Here is a 23499-nt window from a genome sequence, read left to right as displayed (position 1 = left end):
TGACAAGGATGTTAAGCTTGAATGGGCTAGTGACTGTGACAGCATGGAATTCAAATGAGGAGATAGACAGATGGGTCAGGGGAAAAAGATCACGTTGAGGGAGAGGTTGTTGACACAGTATATTAGGCTCCAAGAAGGTCTTCATTCATAATCAATGTTTTTTTATTTAGATTTTTTTATTTCACCTTTATTTAACCAGGTAAACCAGTTGAGAACAAGTTCTCATTTACAACTGCGACCTGGCCAAGATAAAGCAAAGCAGTGCGATAAAAACAACAACACAGAGTTACATATGGGGTAAAACAAAACAAAGTCAAAAATACAACAGAAATACATATAATATACAGTGTGCAAATGTAGCAAGTTATGGAGGTAAGGCAATAAATAAATGTATATAACATTAGTGAGGGAAGGAATGAGAATGTGGAGCATAAGGCTACTTGACTCTATACTTTGGATGCATACTCACTTGTGAAGTCAATATTATTGGTGTAGGCCACCTACCTATAATAATAGGTTGCTGGACACTACTCATAAGGCCAACTGATAAATTATGGCGATTTAAAATTGCAATAATCTAAGAATCTGCTCACCTGAAAACCTTCTTACCTGAAATTATTCGCGTAATCATACCAATATCACACACCTGTGTTTATTTATTTAACATGTATTCTATCAGGGAGGAATACTGGGAACCAGGTCTCTTTTACAGATGAGTCCTGTACTACTGTGGACTATTTTGTTTGGCGGACGTAGCCATTTCTAGAGTTCTCTACTGAGCACATTTGTGGTATTCATGAATGCCCTCGCGAAGAAGCGCGGTTCTGCACGGGGAGAAGTGTAGCTATCTAGTACACAACTTTAAGCGCGATTGATACCTTATTTCGTGTTGTTTTCGGCAGTGTTTATGTACTGTACTCATATGGTTTTCTAATCGGCAGTGATCTACTTGAATACCGTCTTGCGAAATCGCTTCTTATTTCAACCTACCGCTAAAATAAACTAGCTAACGTTAGCTTGCTAGCTACTATGTCGGGAGGCGTCGTGCGAGGCCCTGCAGGAAATAACGATTGTCGAATTTACGTCGGAAATCTACCCCCTGATATTCGCACCAAAGATGTCGAGGACGTGTTCTACAAATACGGAGCTATTCGAGACATCGATTTGAAAAATCGGAGAGGAGGACCTCCCTTTGCCTTTATCGAATTTGAAGATCCCAGGTAGCTAAAGGCTAGCTTGTTAGCAACTCGTGCACTGCTCTAACGTTAGTTAGCCATCTGCTCATGCGACATTGTGTCGTGAATCGACTTTGTTTGCACGTGTAACTAACGTAACTAGCTATTCTCATTTTAAAAATGTACAGTAACGTCAATTGGCTTGATAGCTAGTTGCTTCCCTTTCTGCAATTACACATTGAGTGAAGGTGTCTTTGTTTGTGGCTAGCCGATTTATCTCCACGATTTATCATCGTAAATCGTTGAGTTTAGCAGGCTAACTAACATAGATTATGCTAACGAAGCACACCGCAGAGTACTGTGTGGACGATTGTTTAGCTAGTATTTTCTATGATCACTCTTTCAGGGATGCAGACGATGCCGTGTACGGACGAGACGGCTATGACTACGACGGTTATCGGCTGCGAGTTGAATTCCCTCGGAGCGGCAGGGGTGGGGGGAGAGGCGGCTTTGGTGGTGGTGGTGGTGGTGGTGGTGGGGGGGTTGGTGGCGCCCCTAGAGGCAGATACGGGCCGCCATCCAGACGCTCCGAGTACAGGGTCATTGTCTCAGGTGAGTCGTGTAACTAGGGTGTTAGGGGTCAAAATGAAACTGTGGTTCTGGTGTTATACTTTGTATTCCATGTTAAAGAGAAGCTTCTCAGGAACACATTATTTTATGAGGTTTCGATTTACCATGGCTGAGATCTCATTTACAAGTGATCGAAAAAGATCGCGAACTGGTCAATGTTAATCCCAAATCAATAATGTCACCAAATCCACCTGTCTGGAGTCTTAATTTCAACACGATTTGGCCAATATAAGAAGATGGGGTGGTCATTTTGTAATTATATTTTCAGGGCTGATGTAGAACAGTTGATTCAAATAAAAGTTAAATGTATTAAATTAAACCGCAATATTATGCAAACGAGGCAGTACGGAATACATAATTAGATACTTAAAACCAATGGTTAAGGTAGGGGTCGTCATATTAACAAATCTTAGTGCTTTATGCAAAACTGAGTTTAACAATTTAATATATTAGAAACAACTTTTTATACGACTTTATGCAAATTAGGTACTTAATACGCTAATATGTGCGGATTAAAATAAAAACGGGGTGTTAAGCCCATTCATTTAAAGTAAGGAGGTCATATTGTTAACATATATTGATGTTTTTTGCTGAACTGGGAGGTTGTAACAATTTCATAAAGCAATACTAAATAATGAATTATGCAAATTCTCTAATTGTAACGTTCCAATGGGGAAAAAAATTAAGCTTCTGCTCTTGCACCTTTTAAAGATATACACACCAAAGTAACTGTTTTTGTTTTTTGCAGTCAAGCGGATCTCTCTTTCAACAGGCACAGTAATAGTTAAATGGGCTTGGTATACTGCAGTTCGCAATTCTGCCTATAACACTTCATGTGCTGTTACCGTAATATCTGCAGATATAGCCTAATCAACGCCACCTTCTCAAAGACATCAGGAAGTGGAGCCTTCCCACTAGCAGATTCGACCGTTTTTTGTCTGGGCTTTAAGACCAGAAAAATAGAGCCCCCTCCTCACATGCACACACGCACATCAATTTAGGCGGCGCTCTCTAATCAAATATCAGTATGTCGGTGCATTAATATGGTACACAGTGCAGCAAGGGTGACGTATATGGTCATACGTGTGCAGTAACAGTGCAAACATGACAAGCAATAGCAGCATTGGTAACAGGTCATATACATATGTGCAGGAGAATAAATAAAATAGAATAGATAGTGTACAGTGCTGTATGCTTTAGCAATAAAGAATGTTTACACTATGGAGTAAGGTGCCGCCCATGCACACTCACAGAGCACCAACACACTTACACAGCCAAACACACAGACTTCTCAGAATCCCCACCACAGCCTAACACATATACACACATCTCACTAAGTCTGAACAGTAACACAGAAGGCTACAGTACTAGTCTAATAACATGGCTTACTTCTAAGGTAGGCCAACACCTGAGTTTGTTTACATTGTAATGTTTGGTGTTGATGAGTTACTATAGTGATGGGAGGATAAATTGCACCGTTTCCAGCAAATAATTAGCTTAGGCTGAGACAGTGAGCTGCCTGTTGTCCACCTGCACAACTAGATGGATGGGACACATTTCCAATTCACTGGTGTTTAGCTATGTTTTTATAGATTGCAGGGCTGTAGCCACTGAATTCTGGTAGTTTACACTTAAAATAATAAAACCTTGCAATTCGTACAATGTTACATCATACAATACCTTACGAATTGCAATTCATACAATATCTTACGAATTTGCGAAATGTACAGTATGTTAAGAATTTGCGAAATGTATGATATCTTACGAATTCCAATATGTTGTTGCTAACATTGGCTAGGTGGCTAACGTTAGCTAGCTCAAGGGGTTATGGTTATGGTTAGGAGTTAGGTTAAAGGGTTAGGGGAAGGGTTAGCTAACATGCTAAGTATACTGAACAAAAATATAAATGCAACAATTTCTAAGATTTTACTGAGTTACAGTTCATATAAGGAAATCAAGTCAATTTAAATACATTTAATTTTAGGCCCTAATCTATTAATTTCACATGTCTGGGCAAAGGCCCACCCACTCAGAATGAATTTTTCCCCACAAAATAGCTTTATTACAGATAGATACTCAGTTTCATCAGCGGTCCAGGTGGCAGGTCTCAGACGATCCCGCAGGTGAAGAAGCCGGATGTGGAGGTCCTGGGCTGGCTTGATTACAGGTGGTCTGCTGTTGTGAGGCCGGTTAAACGTACTGCCAAATTCTCTACAACGAGGCTGCTTATGGTAGAGAAATTAACATTACGTTCTCTGGCAACAGCTCTGGTGGACATTCCTGTAGTCAGATTGCCAATTGCACGCTCCCTTAAAACTTGAGACATCTATGGCATTGTGTTGTGACAAAACTGCACATTTTAGTGGCCTTTTGTCCCCAGCACAAGGTGCACCTGTGTAATGATCATGCTGTTTAATCAGCTTCTTGATATGCCACACCTGTTAGGTGGATGGATTATCTTTTTCAAAGAAGAAATGGTCACTAACAGGGATGTAAACAAATTTCAGCGAAATAAGCTTTTTGTGCATATTGAACATTTCTGGGAACCTTTATTTCAGCTCATGAAACTTGGGACCAACACTACATGTTGTGTTTATATTTTTGTTCAGTATATTTGCAAAGTAGCTAAAAAGTAGTAAGTAGTTGCTAATTTTCTAAAATGTTAAAGTTGTTCGTGATGAGATTCAAACACGCAACCTTTGGGTTGCTAGATGTTTGCGTTATACGCCCACCCATCCACCACGACTAAGCACGCTCCTTTCGGTTATGCCTTAAGAACCTTCCATCTTATGTAACCATACCAAACGTAACATATCATACTAATTTGAGTGTCCCGGATATACATTTACTATGTTACGTCTGGTCTGAGACCATTCTGGAACAACAGAAGGGGAAGGAAAAATGTTTTACCTTAAATTTCAGACTTTACATTTGGGCTCATATCACTTAAATATCATAACTTACAGTATTGTGATTTTTAGACATGGTTAAGAACTTCCAGATTCATGTTTCAAAGTTATTTATATATCTTGACAAGCACATTGTTGACATTTAGTGAAGATGTATTTGATTATTGCAGTTTTTTGTAGAATTCTTGCATAGTAGTCCCGTGTAGCTCAGTTGGTAGAGCATGGCGCTTGCAGCGCCAGGGTTGTGGGTTCGATTCCCACGGGGGACCAGTATGAAAATGTATGCACTCACTCTGGATAAGAGCGTCTGCTAAATGACTAAAATGTAAATGTAATAGTGTCTATTGTTTATTGCATCACTTAACACCCTAGTGTAATGTGGGTTGGGTTTATATACATCATTGGTTGCACTGCACGCCACCAGGTTGACCTACCGCACTGTGCAAACGGTAACTTACCAGTCTTTAATATTTCAATGACACTGTGCTGGTGGTCTTCTCTATTTCACTAACAAACAGACTACCTGTGTTACCGTCTGATTAACTTAACGTAGCAGGCGTAAAAAAATAAACGCATGAAACTAGGTCCCCTGTATACTTGGCTGTGTTCAGTACGTTTTTACATTCTGGAACAATACATTTAACGGAAACGGTGCTGTACTGAACGGCCAGTTGAAAAACTGGGAGGTGTTGGAACGCTGTCAACATGGCCACTGCCCTTTAAATACTCGCCATACCCAGCAAACGTAACGCAAAATCTGTTCAAGAATGTAGCAAACGTTGAAGCAAACTGAACGCACCTCAGGTCTTGATGAGAAGGAAAATAAACTGTCGGGGGAGGTTCTCTTCTGCACTGTTCAACCAATCCAGTAAATGTGGTTAAGATGGAGGGCCGCCTTGTTAACGTTCCAAAAGCGCAAGTCGTGTCATAGGTGCTCTTTCCATTTCCCCTGAAAACTGGAACATCAGATTTTTGGGTACTCTGTAGAGGCTACCGTCTGATTGGATAGTTCCCTTTTCACCAGACAGAAGCGCTGGTCTTTTTTTGGACCGCTAAATATTGATGGTTATTTCATATCCATGTCTTCCACATTAGTTCATTGTTTCTGGTGGGGTAGAACCAGCCTGGTTTAGTTAGTCTCTGTGCAGAATCTGAATTATACTGCTATGCCACAGATCTATTGAGCAAGTTTGTACCATTGAGTAAAGTGTTGAAAGTAATCACTGAGTAAAACAACTCATTTATTTGCTCTTCTCTCCAAAGGGCTTCCCCAGAGTGGCAGCTGGCAGGACCTGAAGGATCACATGCGTGAGGCTGGGGATGTATGTTATGCTGATGTTTTCAGAGATGGAACTGGGGTTGTGGAGTTTGTGCGTAAAGAAGACATGACCTACGCCGTTCGAAAGCTGGATAACACCAAATTCCGATCACACGAGGTATGCCTTTAGGTTTAATTGGATTTGATTATAAGGATAGGATGATATTTTCATTAAAGGTAAGTAAAGTGACTACTAATACTATTGAATCTTTCCCCTCAACCTCTCCCCATTTTCAGTGACTACTTGTGCAGCCTTTCAAGAACTGAAGGCTTGTTTTGATGCAATGGAAGGAACCGTTTGAGGTGGAAATGCTTTTAGTTTCAACGTCTAGTTCTTTTTGTGTGTCTACCAGGGAGAGACCGCTTACGTTCGCGTGAAAGTAGATGGTCCCCGCAGCCCGAGCTATGGAAGATCCCGTTCCAGGAGCCGCAGTCGAAGCAGGAGCCGCAGCGCAGCCAGTCGCAGCCGCAGCAACTCTCGCGGTGGTGGTGCCCGTGGTGGCAGAGGATCTCCTCGCTACTCTCCTCGCCATAGCCGCTCTCGCTCCCGTTCCTAAACTCTGTGTTGCCCTTTTGGTGGATCCCCTGTAAACATTTCCCCCTCCACTTGTTTTTACCCCTTTTTGAGTTTTTCAGATGTCAACTATAGATTAGAATGTGTTGCATTCCATCTCCTGATGTCCTAGTGGAAGGTCTTGGTATGTAGGTGTATCCCGTCCTGTCACCTTTCCTCCCTCCCCTGACCGACCCGACTTTTGTGTTTTTGTTTTGATCCCCTTTCTCAATTCATTTTAATTTACCTGTTGTCTTTCCTCCTCCATTTTTGCAACATTTGAAACCCTATTGCTCTGAACTTCAAAAATGTTGATCTTTTAACGAGTTCAATGTTTTTGTAAGTGTTGGAAAATGTATGTACTTTTTCATGGGATGGCGGGAGTCTCATTGCTAAACTGTATTTTACCCTTGTGTCTTCCTTTAGACATCTGAAGATAAGGATTAAAGAGTGATTTGGAATAAAAGTTGTGGAGCACATTTTCATTTGTTTGATCAGGATCAGGATAGGACATCTTAGGAGGAGTCAGGTCGAGGCAATGGTATGCTTTAGTATTGATTATTTGCATCTATTGATAAAATGGTTGCTACAGGATGCATGATTCTCTTGAATGTAGCACAATTTTTTATATATATATATATATATATATATATATATGAGATATCGAAAATTGTGTGTGTATGTGTGTGTGTATATATATATATATATACACACCTGCCCTATCTATTTGGCAACCTTTCTAGCACTGATAAACACAGTGCATGTCTTTGGTTTTGTGCCAGGACAAAGGTCCTTCTTAGGTGTACCTTTTTACTTTAATCCTACATAAGAACCATTTTATATATTTTTTTTATAGATGCTGTTTTAATATTAGACAGGGGCTCTGGGCTTGTTTCAGCTCAAACGTTGAGAAATATTAGACATTTTCTAAACTCTGAATTTGATGGTTTGGGTGCTCGCTGACATTTTCAAATTGATCTTTAGTAGTGACATGTCATGAGTGCACAAAATAAGACGTGGGCTTGGCCCAAATCAGACATGATTCTAATGGTTTCCCTCTGGTTTTTTTTTCTCCTGGTATTTCAAGGTTTTGATTGGAGGAGTGGCTCAGTGGATCCCAATCCTTGGAGCCGGATCAGAGGAGCATTTAGGGAAGGGATAGGCAAGGATGGATGCTTGGAGCCGGATCAGAGGAGCATTTAGGGAAGGGATAGGCAAGAATGGATGCTTGGAGCGGGATCCATTTTCCAGGATTCAAATCAATTGAACTAATTAAGGAATCCTAGATGCAACTTTTTGAATGGCCCAGTTTATTTCAATTTTTGAGCGGTAAATTTGCGCAGAGTCAAAGGATAAGGATTATTTACGTTTTTTGGAGTAAGAAAATGAAACTGAGGACCAGGAAGTTGGATCAAAGGATGCAAGGAGTCGTAGGAGTCTGGTAAATAAGGGATTCAAATTTGGGATGGTTGGGGATTATATTAAGTATAGTTACAGTCTGTTTTTCTTACTTAAATTGACTTTACTCTTTTAGTTTAGCATTTTCAATAAAGTCCTGAAAAGACATACCTGGTTTTTAGTTTGTTTTTCTTTTGAATTAAGGTAAAATATTAACTTCATGGCCCTATGATGTAATAAGAGAAGATAAATGCTTATTTGTAGGCCTAATTGAAGAACAACCCAGTAGACCATCTACTCTAATGTATTACATTATACACCATGGGGCGGTTTCACGGACATAGATTCATCTTAGTCCTCTACTAAAGTTACAAACAAACGCAACAAGTGTAGGTCCCGTGTTTCATGAGCTGAAATAAATATTCCAGAAATTGTACATATGCACAAAAAGCCTATTTCTCTTAAATGTTGTGCACACATTTGTTTACATCCCTGTTAGCATTTTTCATTTGGCAAGATAAATGATAACCCCCCATCCATCTGACAGGTGTGGCATATAAAGAAGCTGATTAAACAGCATGATCATTACACAGCATCTTGTGCTGGGGACAATAAAAGGCCACTCTAAAATGTGCAGTTTTGTCACACAACACAATGCCACAGATGTCTCAAGTTTTGAGGGAGCGTGCAATTGGCATGCTGACTGCAGGAATGTCCACCAGAGCTGTTGCCAGAGAATGTACTGTTCATTTCTCTACCAAAACATTGTTTTAGAGAATTTGGACGGCCTCGTGTATGGCGTCGTGTGGGAGAGCAGTTTGCTGATGTCAACGTTGTGAACAGAGTGCCCCATGGTGGCGGTGGGGTTATAATATGGGCATGCATAAGCTATGCACAATGAACACAATTGCATTTTATCGATGGCAATTTGAATGCACAGAGATGCCGTGACTAGATCCTGAGGCCCATTGTTGTGCCATTCATCTGCCGCAATCACTTTATGTTTCAGCATTATAATGCACAGCCCCATGTCGCCAGGATCTGTACACAATTCCTGGAAGTTAAAAATGTCCCAGTTCTCCCATGGCCTGCCTACTCACCAGACATGTCACCCATTGAGCATATTTGGCGTGCTCTGGATCGACGCGTAGGAGAGCGTGTTCGAGTTCCCGCCAATATCCAGCAACTTCGCACAGCCTCTGAAGAGGGGTGGGAGAACATTCCACAGGCCACAATCAACAACCTGATAAATTCTATGCGAAGGAGATGTCGCGCTGCATGAGGCAAATGGTGGTCACACCAGATACTGACTGGTTTTCTGATCCACAGCCCTACCTTTTAAGGTATGTGGGGATCTATTTTCTTATAACTGGATGTGATGCCTAGCTTAGAAAGAATGCATTAATGATTAAACATAATAGGTTTGTACTGTACTGATATAAATTGTTTAACATAAGCTGTGTTTCATGTGAGGAATGTTAGGGAGTAGGGTGAGACAGACTTGTATTTCTCACAGACACATACACACTGCCTCTTTGTTAAACCGCGCTCAAGGACGTGTACTGCAAAAAGGTGCTGACTACAAGTTGTGATGATAACAACTTATGCCTGGCAACAGTGTGCAACAGTGAAGCGCCAAGGGGCTGGGACCAGCCTGTGCGCCAACGATTGGCTGAGTAAGTCTAAACCACGCTCAGTCTCTACTCTGATTGGCCAGCAGGGAGCGGGAACTATCTCTGTCAGAGTATTTGAAGAAGAACTTAGAACAATGGATCAGTTCTCTGAGTGCCCTGCGTGGTATTTCAGTGGACCCGTATATACGAACATCATATTTACCATTGAAGTGGTTTGCATTAATTAAAATACTAGGCTATTTTAGAAGACGTGTATTGACCTCTTTTGTTCCCAATACCAGATTTGAATTGACGCAACTTATAGGTAGCAGGTATCTGTGACCAACAGATGCATATCTGTATTCCCAGTCATGTCAAATCCATAGATTAGGGCCTAATGAATTCATTTAAATTGACTGATTTAATTATGAACTGTAATTCAATAAAATCTTAATTGTTCCATGTTGCGTTTATATTTTTTTTCAGTATATTTCAATGGAGATTATTAATTGACTATACCTTTTAGACCAGGACTAGGTTTAATCAGGAAAATGGCCCCATGGGTTGTATGAAATAACTGAATATCAACTCAGCAATAAGTGATAACACCGCCTGTTTATGAGTTGTATGCAGTAGTGAGGAAATGTAAAATATTCCAGAAAATGTCATTTCAAGCAGACGTGCTTGTATACTGAACAAAAATAAACGCAACATGCAAAAATATCAAAGATTTTACTGAGTTACAGTTCATATAAGGAAATCAGTCAATTGAAATAAATTCATTAGGCCCTAATCTATGGATTTCACATGACTGGGAATACAGATATGCATCTGATGGTCACAGATACCTTTAAAAAAGGTATGGGCGTGGATCAGAAAACAAGTCAGTCTCCTTTGCATAGAGTTGATCAGGCTGTTGATTGTGGCCTGCGGAATGTTGTCCCACTCCTCTTCAATGGCGAAGTTGCTGGATCTTGGCGGGAACTGGAACATTGTCATACACGTCAACCCAGAGCATCCCAAACATGCTCAACGGGTGAAATGTCTGGTGAGTAGGCAGGCCATGGAAGAACAGGGACATTGTCAGCTTCCAGAAATTGTGTACAGGTCCTTGCAACATGGGGCTGTGCATTGGCTGCGGATGAATGGCACGACAATGGACCTCTGGATTTCGTCACGGTATCGCTGTGCATTCAAATTGCCATCAATAAAATGCAATTGTGTTTGTTGTCTGTAGCTTATGCCTGCCCATACCATAACCCTACCGCCACCATGTGGCACTTTGTTCACAACGTTGACAACAGCAAACCGCTCGTCCACACAACGCAATACACGTGGTCTGCGGGTGTGAGGCCGATTTGAAGCACTGCCAAATTCTCTAAAACGACATTGGCGGCGGCTTATGATAGAGAACTTAACATTCAATTATCTGGCAACAGCTCTGGTGGACATTCCTGCAGTCAGCATGCCAATTGTACGCTCCTTCAAAACTTGAGACGTCTGTGGCATTGTCTTGTGTGACAAAACTGCACATTTTAGAGTGGCCTTTTATTGACCCCAGCACAAGGTGCACCTGTGTAATGATCATGCTGTTTAACCAACTTCTTGATATGCCACATCTGTCAGATGGATGGATTATCTTGGCAAAGGAGAAATGCACACTGACAGGGATGTAAACAAATGTGTGCACAAAATGTGAGAGAAATAAGCTTTTTGTGAGTATGGAACATTTCTGGGATGTTTTATTTCAGCTCATGAAACATGGGACCAACACTTTACATGTTGCGTTTATATTTTTGTTCAGTATACATCTCACACAGATAATATAAAGTCCAGTAGAAACATGGATTGTATTTCTATGATAAGATATTAACATAGCCTATATAATGTAATATCACTCATACATTAATTGATGCTGCTATCAATAAGATTACACATTGAGCATAAATCCTCCGTACAGCTGAGCTTGCCAGGGGTCCTTCTCTACCTACCTCACCAACGATGCATTATGGGATGAAATAAGATGCTGGCAGAGAGGAGCTGCTAGAAAATGCTCGCAACACAAGAAGAGGTGGCAGCTCAGCCAATCGCAGGGCAAGTGGCGTAGGGCAGCGTGTAGGGCGGGGGAGGTATTTTACCCGGGCACTTTCCCACAATTGCTTTGAGTAAAGCTTATAAAATAATTTGTCGCAGAACGATCTAGCAAGTAAGCAAAGCTTTATATCCACCAAGGTGAATTACCTGATTTTGAAGGGGAAAGTATCAGCATCTGCTACAAAAGGTGAGTTACAATGTTTATTTAGTAGTCTACACGCACGCACACTAGACTAGCATGGATGGTGGCGATTCAGGTTGTTTTATTGAAGCGAAGTTTCTCGTACAAGGTAGCCTACCTTTTTATATTTTTTATTTAAATCGTAAAGATGAATCTATGAACTAATGCGCAATCACTACCACCTGCAAGCTATTGGCACGAATCAGGTCTCCCTCGGACCTGTTCAATCATCCATAATCTGAAGGAATTATGTAGAAATTAAATGAGTAGTTAATGTATATTGATGTTTGCACTAGACTAGAACTGTGCATCATTCAGGGGACAAATTCCTAATTTTATTAACGTAATGTCGCCATGTGATTTCGCCTTGTAATTTAATTCGACCTGTATCGAGTTTCTCAGTAGCCTATTCGTATTGTACCTAACCTACACAGGGTCGTCGTCACTCAACGTAAACTGGTGTCGAAATACAAAGTAGCCCAGTACATTCGGAGACATTGATATAACCGCGTTGTTTGCAACATTGTATCAGATATCGGCACGTAATTGGCTTGTCCTTTGATTTTCACAGTAAACAAGACCGTACGCTGTTAATGGTGAACATCAAAGTGCAAGCCAATCATAGTTGCAAGGGTTACCTGTGAATTCAGGCTTTCACTTCACTAGACTTGTCAGTTTGTATCTATAATGACAACATTAGTTGTGACCTTGTTTGCAGGCATGACTGACAGGAAGGCAGTAATCAAGAATGCTGACATGTCGGAGGACATGCAGCAGGATGCAGTGGACTGTGCTACCCAGGCCATGGAGAAGTACAATATAGAAAAGGACATTGCGGCCTACATAAAGAAGGTGAGATGTGCATACTGTAGTATCATACCCAGTCAGGCCTGCTGCCTTTGGCCTATGTATTCCAATTATAGTGGTTTTCCATGGTCCAAGCTGTTTAAAATTGGACAATATGTGCATGCCATGAGGTCATTTTCTTCCTCATGTAGTCACGGATGACTAAAGCCCTGTTTTAATTTGTTTAATCCCTATAGGAATTTGACAAGAAGTATAACCCTACATGGCATTGCATTGTTGGGAGGAACTTCGGCAGCTACGTCACTCATGAGACAAAGCATTTCATATACTTCTATTTGGGGCAGGTGGCCATCCTCCTCTTCAAGTCTGGCTGAGTTCTCTTAGGCCTGGAGTGCCTCTCCTCACAACCTGGACTGTAATGCACTGGTGGCTGATGTCACAACTTCCCACACACTTCAAATATTAAAATGAAAACCTACCATGATACACAACTGGCTGTGCGCAACTGCATGGACTAAGATGTACCATATTTAATGTGTATATGTTACAGTAAAAATACTACTTTTCACTAGTTGCCATAAAATGCAACTGGAAGAGATTTTTGTTAATGCTGTTCTACATTTTGTTATACTTAAGTTGTAAATGCTTTAACAGTGGCCTTTGATTGTATAATAAAGGAAAGCTAGAGAATGTAGTAGTGCATCTGCTTTCCCCCAGAGCTGTTTTGTTTTCAGTGACTTCTGTGCTGCCGTTTGAATGTGCTTAGTTGCTCCAGACATTGAACTACTACAGCAGTTTGTAATGGCTGTATATTGCCAGAGGTACAAGTGAGACTAGCGCAGTGTATTTGGACATGTCTTCCCAGGTTTGCAACTGCTGTTATCGATCCCATTTCCCACAATCATATCTCATAGAGGTGGAATGTCTCATCTGGCACACTGAGGGTGTTGGCATTTTTCTATTGCTATTTGTATTCCAAGCTAGAAGAGTTCCTATGTTAACATCTGGATGTCTTTAGATTGGGGATTTGTTTAGAGGCTTGGCGGTTCCATTTGCAGAGGGTTGACACCATCCATACTTAAACCTATTCTGGCTGTGCAACAAAGGACAATGGTGGCATTCAGGTCCTTTTGTAGACTTTCATAGTTTAAGGAAATATTAATTCTCATCTTCAGTGATTTGTTTACTGTGTCTGCTTTGTTATTGGTTGTTTCTATTCTGTTTGTTGCAAATTGCTATATGATTTGCACAGTCATACCTCTTGTTCTCAGTTCATGGGCCTGTGAGTACAATCGCACTTCACTAAAGGGATATTTTGGCAATGAGGCCCTTTATCTACTTCCTCAGTCAGATGAACTTGTGGATACCATTTTTATGTTTGGCGAGCCAACGCTAACTAGCGGTGGTGCAATCAATGGAAGTTGCTAGTAGATACAGGCTTGCAGTCATTGCGTTAACACATGACATCTACAACTTCATCTGACTGAGGAAGTAGATCGAGGGCCTCATTGCCACAATCCCCAAGTATCCCTTTAAAGGGTTAACGGTGCCCAGTAAAGTTGGAAACTTAATTTAGTCAATAAAATGCATAATCATGTCAATGATTAAACTTGTTTTCATTGTGTTCTGTTCACTTTCAATAGTTTTGTGATAATTTAACAATGTCTTTGACGATGCAGTAGAATGTGTAGCCATTGCTTCAAAACCATGGATGGTTACAGGGGGTTGAGCCCACCACATTCTTTGGGCTATTGGCCATTACTATTTCAGTAATGTTCCTACACCCCCAGACAGGAACAATGTAGAGACAGATCAGGACTGATGTTGGCTGGCAAATTATACAGTTGAAGTCGGATGTTTACATACACCTTAGCCAAATACATTTAAACTCAGTTTTTCACAATTTTCAGTGATTTATTTCAGCTTTTATTTTCATCACATTCCCAGTGGGTCAGAAATGTACATACACTCAATTAGTATTTGGTAGCATTGCCTTTCAATTGTTTACCTTGGGTCAAACGTGTCAGGTAGCCTTCCACAAGCTTCCCACAATAAGTTGGGTGAATTTTGGCCCATTCCTCCTGACAGAGTTGGTGTAACTGAGTCAGGTTTGTAGGCCTCCTTGCTTGCACACGCTTTTTCAGTTCTGCCCACACATTTTCTATAGGATTGAGGTCAGGGCTTTGTGATGGCCACTCCAATACCTTGACTTTGTTGTCCTTAAGCCATTTTGCCACAACTTTGGAAGTATGCTTGGGGTCATTGTCCATTTGGAAGACCCATTTGCGACCAAGCTTTAACTTCCTGACTGATGTCTTGATGTTGCTTCAATATATCCACAATTTTCCTTCCTCATGATGCCATCTATTTTGTGAAGTGCACCAGTCCCTCCTGCAGCAAAGCACCCCCACAGCATGAAGCTGCCACCCCTGTGCTTCACTGTTGGGATGGTGTTCTCCGGCTTGCAAGCGTTCCCCTTTTTCCTCCAAACATAACGATGGTCATTATGGCCAAACAGTTATATTTTTGTTTAATCAGACTAGAGGACATTTCTCCAAAAAGTACGATCTTTGTCCCCATGTGCAGTTGCAAACTGTAGTCTGGCTTTTTTATGGTGGTTTTGGAGCAGTGGCTTCTTCCTTGCATTGCGGCCTTTCAGGTTATGTCAAAATAGGACTCGTTTTACTGTGGATATAGATACTTTTGCACCCGTTTCCTCCAGCATCTTCACAAGGTCCTTTGCTGTTGTTCTGGGATTGATTTGCACTTTTCGCACCAAAGTATGTTCATCTCTAGGAGACAGAAAGTGTCTCCTTCCTGAGCGGTATGACGGCTGCGTGGTCCCATGGTGTTTATACTTGCTTACTATTGTTTGTAAAGGCACAGTCAACTTAGTGCATGTAAACTTCTGACCCACTGGAATTGTGATACAGTGAAATAATCTGTCTGTAAACAATTGTTGGAAAAATTTACTTGTGTCATGCACAAAGTAGATGTCCTAACTGACTTGCCAAAAATGTGTGGAGTGGTTGAAAAACGAGTTTTAATGACTCCAACCTAAGTGTATGTAAACTTCCGACTTCAACTGTATATGTTCTTCTCTGGATCTTTTCAGTAGTCAAGTGCGTAAACTCTACGTGTCAAACCCCAATAACCTAAGTGTAGTTTATTTCCGTAACTGAGCAGTAATATTGATTAGGTGAAAATATTGATAATAGGGCCTAGTTACGTTAATCTTAGTCATGATTTTGCAACCAATTGGCAGTATATGTTACCCTTCCTAGTTCAGAAGACACTAGTTCTGCACAGAGGTCAATTGGAGGCAAGACTACATAGGTAGAAGACAAAGTGAAGGACAAGTGACTGATAAATTATTAGCGGGGACAGACCGTGACCAGTGGATGTGATCTGACCACAAATACTACCCTAGGCTTCGCAGGGAAACGTTCACTGACTGAATCAATGTTCTCTATTTTTATAGTAGAATTATAGACATGCATGTGGTTATTATAAAAATGATGTGCCTTTTGTTTCTCAGCATGGTAACTATTCTTGTCTCCAGCAGCACATACTGTACACTGCACCTCAATGTGTGGTCCGTTACCTGACAGACAGGTGAGGGAAGCGTTCAGTAAGGATCTCTACTTCCACTGTTAATCTATCCAAGGCTTGAATAACAAAAGAGCTAGACGATGGATGAGATACAGTACATTGCAGTGGGTCGCACCAGACTCAATAGCCTGTGGCTGTACAGTTTTGGACTGCTTTGTACTTTAGATCAGGGTTTCCCAAACTCGGTCCTGTGGCCCCCACCCTCCTGGGTGCACGTTTTGGTTTTTGCCCTAGCACTTCACAGCTGATTCAAATAACCAACTCATTATCAAGCTTTGACTATTTGAATCAGCTGTGTAGTGCTAGGGCAAAAAACAAAACGCACACCCAGGGGGGACCCCAAGACCGAGTTTGGGAAACCCTGCTTTATATTGTTCTGTCATTCAGCAATGAACTGTTGGACAGTCACTTTGTAAAGTAGTGTGTGTAGGTGTGTTTTGCTGATTATAGAAACTCATTCAGATTAATACATTGTAAATATTCAAGGAACAGTCCTGAAAAGCAGACAGGCGATAGAGCTAGTTATTCATCCAATTTTTGTAAAACTACCATATCATATTGCCATTTGCAATATCTATCCTGTTGCCTAGTCACTTTACCCCTACCTATATGTACATATATATCTCAACTACCTCATACATCGACTCGGTACTGGTACTCCATGTACAGTATATAGCCAAGTTATCGTTACTCATTGTGTATGTATTCCTTGTGTTATAGTTTTTTCTATTTTTCTATCTGCATTGTTGGGAATGGCTCGTAAGTAAACATTTCACTGTAAGTCTACACCTGTTGTCTACGAAGCATGTGACAAATACAATTTTATTTGATGCCATGTGATATGGGTAAGATATACGTGAAATTGTTCTCATACAGATTATATAATTGGAAAGGCTGTTAAAGCTATATACATGCTAATGTCCTTGGTCCCAGGCTGCGTGTTACGTACCGGACGCCATGCTCCCTTCTGATGACCGCTCTTACCCCACTGTACGTTGCCAACTCAATGTCCCTGGGCACTGACTCATCATCAACGTGTGTGACTGTGTGTTCCTTTTTGCCTTCTTACATGCACACACCAATATGTTATATAATCATTAATTTGTAGTGTTGTGTTACAATGGTCATATACACTCAGTGGCCCGTTTATTTACACCACCCCGTTCACGAAAATGGTTTGCTTCTACAGACAGTGAGTCATGTGGCCGTGGCTTGCTATGTAAAGCAGGCAGACAGGCATCGAGTCATTCAGTTACTGTTCGATTCAATGTTAGAATGGGCAAAACGGCCTCCCGAGTGGCGCAGCGGTCTAAGGCACTGCATCGCAGTGCTAGAGGCGTCACTACAGACTCAGTTCGATCCCGGGCTGGGCCGCAGCCGTCCGCGACCGGGAGACCCATGAGGCGGCACACAATTGGCCCAGCGTCTTCCGGGTTAGGGGATGGTTTGGCTGGCCGGGATGTCCTTGTCCCATTGCGCTCTAGCGACTCTTTGTGGTGAGCCGGGAGCATGCAAGCTGACGTCAGTCGCCAGTTGTACGGTGTTTCCTCCAACACATTGGTGCGGCTGGCTTAAGCGAGCAGTGTGTCAAGAAGCAGTGCGGCTTGGCAGGGTCGCGTTTCGGAGGACGCATGGCTCTCGACCTTCGCCTCTCCCGAGTCCGTACGGGAGTTACAGCGATGGGACAAGACTGTAACTACCAATTGGATATCACGAAATTGGGGAGAAAAGGGGGTACAAAAAAAAGAATACAATTCAGACCCCTTGACTTTTTCCACATTTTGTTACGTTACAGCCTTATTCTAAAATGGATGAAATAAAAACAATTCCTCAGCAATCTACACGCAATGCCCCATAATGACAAAGCGAAAACAGGTTTTTAGACATTTTTGCAAATTAGTCAGGATCGAGGCAAAGATAAACAGAGAAGAGTACAGAGAGATCCTTGATGAAAACCTGCTCAGGACCTCAGACTGCATCATGCTGTGGGGATGTTTTTCAACGGCAGGGACTGGGAGACTAGTCAGAATCGAGGCAAAGATGAACAGAGCAAAGTACAGAGAGATCAGGACCTCAGACTGGGGCGGAGGTTCACCTTCCAACAGGACAACGACCCTAAGCACACAGCCGAGACAACGCAGGAGTGGCTTCGGGACAAGTCTTTGAATGTCCTTGAGTGACCCGGACATGAACCCGATCGAACATCTCTGGAGAGACCTGAAAATAGCTGTGCAGCAACGCTCCCCATCCAACCTGACAGAGCTTGAGAGGAACTGCAGAGAAGAATGGGAGAAACTCCCCAAATACAGGTGTGCCAAGCTTGTAGCGTCATACCCAAGAAGACTTGATGCTGTAATCGCTGCCAAAGGTGCTCAACAAAGTACTGAGTAAAGGGTCTGAATACTTATGTGATATTTCCGTTTTATATTTGTAATACATTTGCAAAAATGTCTAACAACCTGTTTTTGCTTTGTCATTATGGGGTATTGTGTGTAGATTGATGCGGGGGAAAAACTATAATCAATTTTAGAATAAGGCTGTAACGTAAAAACAAAATGTGGAAAAAGACAAGGGGTCTGAACACTTTCCGAAGGCACTGTAACGGCGCAGTTCAACAGTGGTGTGCAGAACGGCATCTTGGAACTCACAACTCATCGGTCCTTGTCGTGGATGGGCTATTGCAGCAGGCGACCTCACTGGGTTTCACTCCTATCAGCTAAAAACACACAGAGTATGCCTCTGATGTTAGGCCAGTCCTGGAGGAACACATTTACTATCTCAGAGGATGTTGATGTTCTTCCTCCCATCTGGCCCTTTCAGTGACATGAGGATGTTAAAAGGTTGGGAAGAATCAGTTAACTCAGCAGAGTTATTGTGCACTGTTTCCAGTGACTATAGGGATTTTTAGTGGAGAGATTTGAGCTCACTGATTAGGGTCATCTGGAGGCCTCAGAAAAGAATGAGGGCCTAAGAGTGAAAGCATAAGTTCCCTTTGAGAGAATGTGTGAGTGTTGAGTATTCTGAACAGTGAGTAACAGTGACTTTGTCAGTGGTTTGTCTACAGTATAGGAGGATGTGTACCTCTTGTGACAGACCAGGTGAATCCAGGTGAAAGCTATGATCCCTTATTGATGTCACTTGTTAAATCAACTGCAATCAGTGTAGATGAAGGGGAAGAAACAGGTTGAAGAAGGATTTTAAGCCTTGAGACATGGATTGTGTAATGTGTATTCGGAGGGTGAATGGGCAAGACAAAATATTTAAGTGCATTTGAATGGGGTATGGTAGTAGGTGCCAGGCGCACCGGGTTGTGTCAAGAACTACGACGCTGCTGGGTTTTTCACGCTCAACAGTTTCCGCTGTGTATCAACAAGTGTCCATCACCCAAAGGCCATCCGTCAATATTAGGAAGGCATATGCTGTGCGGGTAGGACAGTCTACATGATGAGATTATGGATAAGAGCGAGATTATTTATTTTTTAATCAAACGGCAGTCTACCATCGATCATCATGTCACCATAATAATAAGACATGAAATAATTATTGGAAAGTAGCATCAAGGTCACCGTGCACTTTCACCACCCTGTGAAGTTCATCATACATTATTTCATCTGTAGCCTAATAGACCTAAACTGCATGGTTTCCGGAGTAGTAGTGGGAGGACCACACACCAGATCATCGCGTGACTCCAAATTTACTTCGATATGATGGTTATTGTATCAATATTTGCGCAAAAAGGCGTTTCCACTGCCATTTCTCGCATTATTAATTTTACCGGCACAAAAAGATCCCACCATGTCGAACAAACTAGTTATCTGTCGGCATTTATAAAATTCTACCGGAATTTACCTGTTTCCATCACACCTGTCGTGATTATTTCTAAGAAGCAGCCATATAACAGCCAGGGAAAGTAATTGTTCTCACTTTATGATAGAACATTCTGATTTTTCTGCCTGACTGTCTGACGTCATTGTTAGGATTTTCTTGTGCTCACAACAAAACTGCTTATTTTTTTTCAAATAGAGATCGAATTAAATTGTTTTCTTTTAAAAGATGGGCCTGGCTGAGAATAGAACATTCAGTTTTCTGCCTGAGTGTGGCGCTGTTTACCGCAATTTTCTTGAATATCTTGTGACTAGACCAAAACTACTTATTTTACTCAACTACAGATTATTATTATTTTTTGCCGTTTTGAAAGTGCTGTAACTGCAGTCGACTGTGGTATTTTGGACGCACTAACTCAAGCCACGCTCAAGGTCCTAAACGATATTATAACCGCAATCGATAAAAGACAGTATTGCGCAGCCGTCTTCATCGACCTGGCCAAGGCTTTCGACTCTGTTAACCACCGCATTCTTATTGGCAGACTAAATAGCCTTGGTTTCTCAAATGACTGCCTCGCCTGGTTCACCAACTACTTCTCAGATAGAGTTCAATGTGTCAAATCGGAGGGCCTGTTGTCTGGACCTCTGGCAGTCGCTACGGGGATGCCAGAGGGTTCAATTCTCGGGCCGACTCTATTCTCTGTGTATATCAATGATGTCGCTCTTGCTGCCGGTGATGCTCGGATCCACCTCTATGCGGACGACACCATTTTGTATACACCTGGACCTTCATTGGACACTGTGTTAACAAACCTCCAAACGAGCTTCAATGCCATACAACACTCCCTCCGTAGCCTCCAACTGCTCTTAAACACTAGTAAAACTAAATGCATGCTCTTCAACCGAACGCTGCTTGCACCCGCCCACCCGACTATAATCACTACTCTCGGCGGGTCTGACCTAGAGTATGTGGACAACTACAAATACCTAGGTGTCTGGTTAGACTGTAAACTCTCCTTCCAGACTCACATTAAACATCTCCAATCAAAAGTTAGATCTAGAATCGGCTTCCTATTTCGCAACAAAGCCTCCTTCACTCATGCGGCCAAACATGCCCTCGTTAAACTGACTATCCTACCGATCCTTGACTTCGGCGATGTCATTTAAAAAATAGCCTCCAACACTGTACTCAGCAAATTGGATGTAGTCTATCACAGTGCCATCCGTTTTGTCACTAAAGCCCCATATACTACCCACCATTGTGACCTGTATGCTCTTGTTGGCTGGCCCTCACTACATATTCGTCACCAAACCCACTGGCTCCAGGTCATCTATAAATCACTGCTAGGCAAATCCCCGTCTTATCTTAGCTCACTGGTCACCATAGCAACACCCACCCGTAGTCTGGGCTCCAGCAGGTATATCTCACTGGTCCTCCCCAAAGCCAACACCTCCTTTGGCCGCCATTCCTTCCAGTTCTCTGCTGCCAATGACTGGACCGAACTGCAAAAATCTCTGAAGCTGGAGACTCTTATCTCCCTCACTAACTTTAAGCATCAGTTGTCAGAGCAGCTTACCGATCACTGCACCTGCACACAGCCATTCTGAAATTAGCCCACCCAACTACCTCATCCCCATATTGTTATTTATTTTGCTAATTTGCACCCCAGTATCTCTATTTGCACACCATCTTTTGCACATCTATCATTCCAGTGTTTTGCATGTTTTGCATCGCACAATTGGCCCAGCGTCGTCCAGGGTAGGGGAGGGAATGGCCGGCAGGGGATGTAGCTCAGTTGGTAGAGCATGGCGTTTGCAACGCCAGGGTTGTGGGTTCGATAAAATAATGTATGCGCTAACTGTAAGTCGCTCTGGATAAGAGCGTCTGCTAAATAATGTAAATGTAAATGTTAATACGAAATTTTAACTATTTTGCACTATGGCCTATTTATTGCCTTACCTACATAATTTACTACATTTGCACACACTGTATATATATTTTCTGTTGTATTTTTGACTTTATGTTTTGTTTACCCCATATGTAACTCTGTGTTTTTATCGCACTGCTTTGCTTTATCTTGGCCAGGTCGCAGTTGTAAATGAGAACTTGTTCTCAACTGGCTTACCTGGTTAAATAAAGGTGAAATAACATTTACAAAAATAACTGCAGTTACACTGCAAAATTACTGCAGTAAAAAAAAAAAAGTATTTTGGATGCAGTATTTGCTGCATAGTGCCGTTATATTGCGCTCTAACCGCAGTGTACTGCACTCTGACTGCAATCGTAAGGGTTCTTTGAAAAGATGGGCCTGGCTAACATGAAAAATACATTAAGGGGAAAGGATCCACAGACACAGAGGCTGATTATCTTTCGACATGTGCACCACCAATTCAGAACAGTAGGCGAAATTAAGATGGGAAAATAGACCAAATTATTAGGGTAGGCACATGGGCTACTAACAGTTTACTACACAAAATACACTTACTATTACTTTCTTAGCTACAGTATACATATTACATCATTTATGCAGCAGCATACAGTACATTTTTGGACTCACCATGTTGTGCTGCGCTCACCTGAACAGGAAGGTGGCGCGGCGGTCCTTCTTTGGAAAATTTTGTCATCAAACTTTGTCATCAAAGTCTGTCATTCTCTGGATTTATGGTGCTTTCAAGACAACTGGGAACTCGGGGAAAAAACAAGGTCTAATCATGATGACGTCAGTGATCTTCAGGTCATAGCTCTAGAAAGAGGCCCGAGTTCCGGATTTACAATTCCAAGTTGGATGACCGTTCAAAACATATTTTCTCAGTCGGAGCTAGTTTTGTCCCGAGTTCCCAGTTGTCTCGAACTCACTGAAGCCAGGTTTTGCAGTTCTGAGTTAACAGTTGTTTTGAGCGCGGCACAAATCATGCTTCATTGACAGCATGGCCAATGTTGAATGTTTATCATTTTAAGCATGGATAAGAGACCCTTAATCCCAGACTTGGGACCATACAGCCACTCCACTGAATAGCAGGCTAGTGATTGCTTTGCCATGCTTGAAGTTAGCCACTGATTCCTTCCAAACCACTCATTGTTGAATTTGCGATTTCCAACTTGTTGTGTAATGTTTATGTCCAATAGCCGATGAGCACCGATATGTTTTATCTATAATTTCTCTTTATTATTTCTCTTCATATGACAAGGATTAAAAAGGATTTGCCAGTAGATTGTCGACTTGATTCATGATGATGACTGCTAGCTAAGATTTGGAAAGTATGATGTTGACATGATCAGTCCAATCACAGCTACTGTAGATATAACGTGTCCTCCCGAGTGGCGCAGTGGTCACTAGAGATCCTGGTTCGAATCCAGGCTCTGTCGTAGCCGGCCGCTCCCGGG

The 23499-nt window shown here is 41.9% G+C and overlaps 2 protein-coding genes across 5 annotated transcripts; both read left to right on the top strand.

Annotated features, from left to right (window-relative positions):
• The first annotated feature begins 787 nt into the window (after positions 1-787).
• Positions 788-8151, top strand: LOC311106137 (serine/arginine-rich splicing factor 1A-like). Of its 2 annotated transcripts, XM_084148457.1 has the most exons (5): positions 788-1220; positions 1582-1787; positions 5978-6150; positions 6386-7126; positions 7673-8151. In XM_084148457.1, exons 1-4 carry the CDS (start codon positions 1030-1032, stop codon positions 6587-6589), a joined length of 774 nt encoding a protein of 257 aa, XP_084004583.1. In that variant the 5' UTR covers positions 788-1029; the 3' UTR covers positions 6590-7126; positions 7673-8151. The 2 variants fall into 2 exon arrangements, with proteins under 2 accessions (XP_084004583.1, XP_084004584.1); XM_084148458.1 differs by lacking the exon at positions 6386-7126 and having other exon boundaries at positions 793-1220.
• dynll2a (dynein, light chain, LC8-type 2a) lies at positions 7974-13133 on the top strand. 3 transcript variants are annotated; one of them, XM_084148460.1, is made up of 3 exons: positions 7974-8026; positions 12590-12723; positions 12915-13133. In XM_084148460.1, exons 2-3 carry the CDS (start codon positions 12592-12594, stop codon positions 13050-13052), a joined length of 270 nt encoding a protein of 89 aa, XP_084004586.1. In that variant the 5' UTR covers positions 7974-8026; positions 12590-12591; the 3' UTR covers positions 13053-13133. The 3 variants fall into 3 exon arrangements, with proteins under 3 accessions (XP_084004586.1, XP_084004587.1, XP_084004585.1); XM_084148461.1 differs by lacking the exon at positions 7974-8026 and adding an exon at positions 11782-11877; XM_084148459.1 differs by lacking the exon at positions 7974-8026 and having other exon boundaries at positions 12496-12723.
• The last annotated feature ends 10366 nt before the right edge of the window (positions 13134-23499 follow it).

Source organism: Coregonus lavaretus, assembly GCF_964263955.1.
Source record: "Coregonus lavaretus genome assembly, chromosome: 30".
NCBI classification, from domain to species: Eukaryota; Metazoa; Chordata; class Actinopteri; order Salmoniformes; family Salmonidae; genus Coregonus; species Coregonus lavaretus.
Note: the sequence above shows the minus strand (reverse complement) of the source record. Positions and strands in the feature narration are given on the sequence as shown.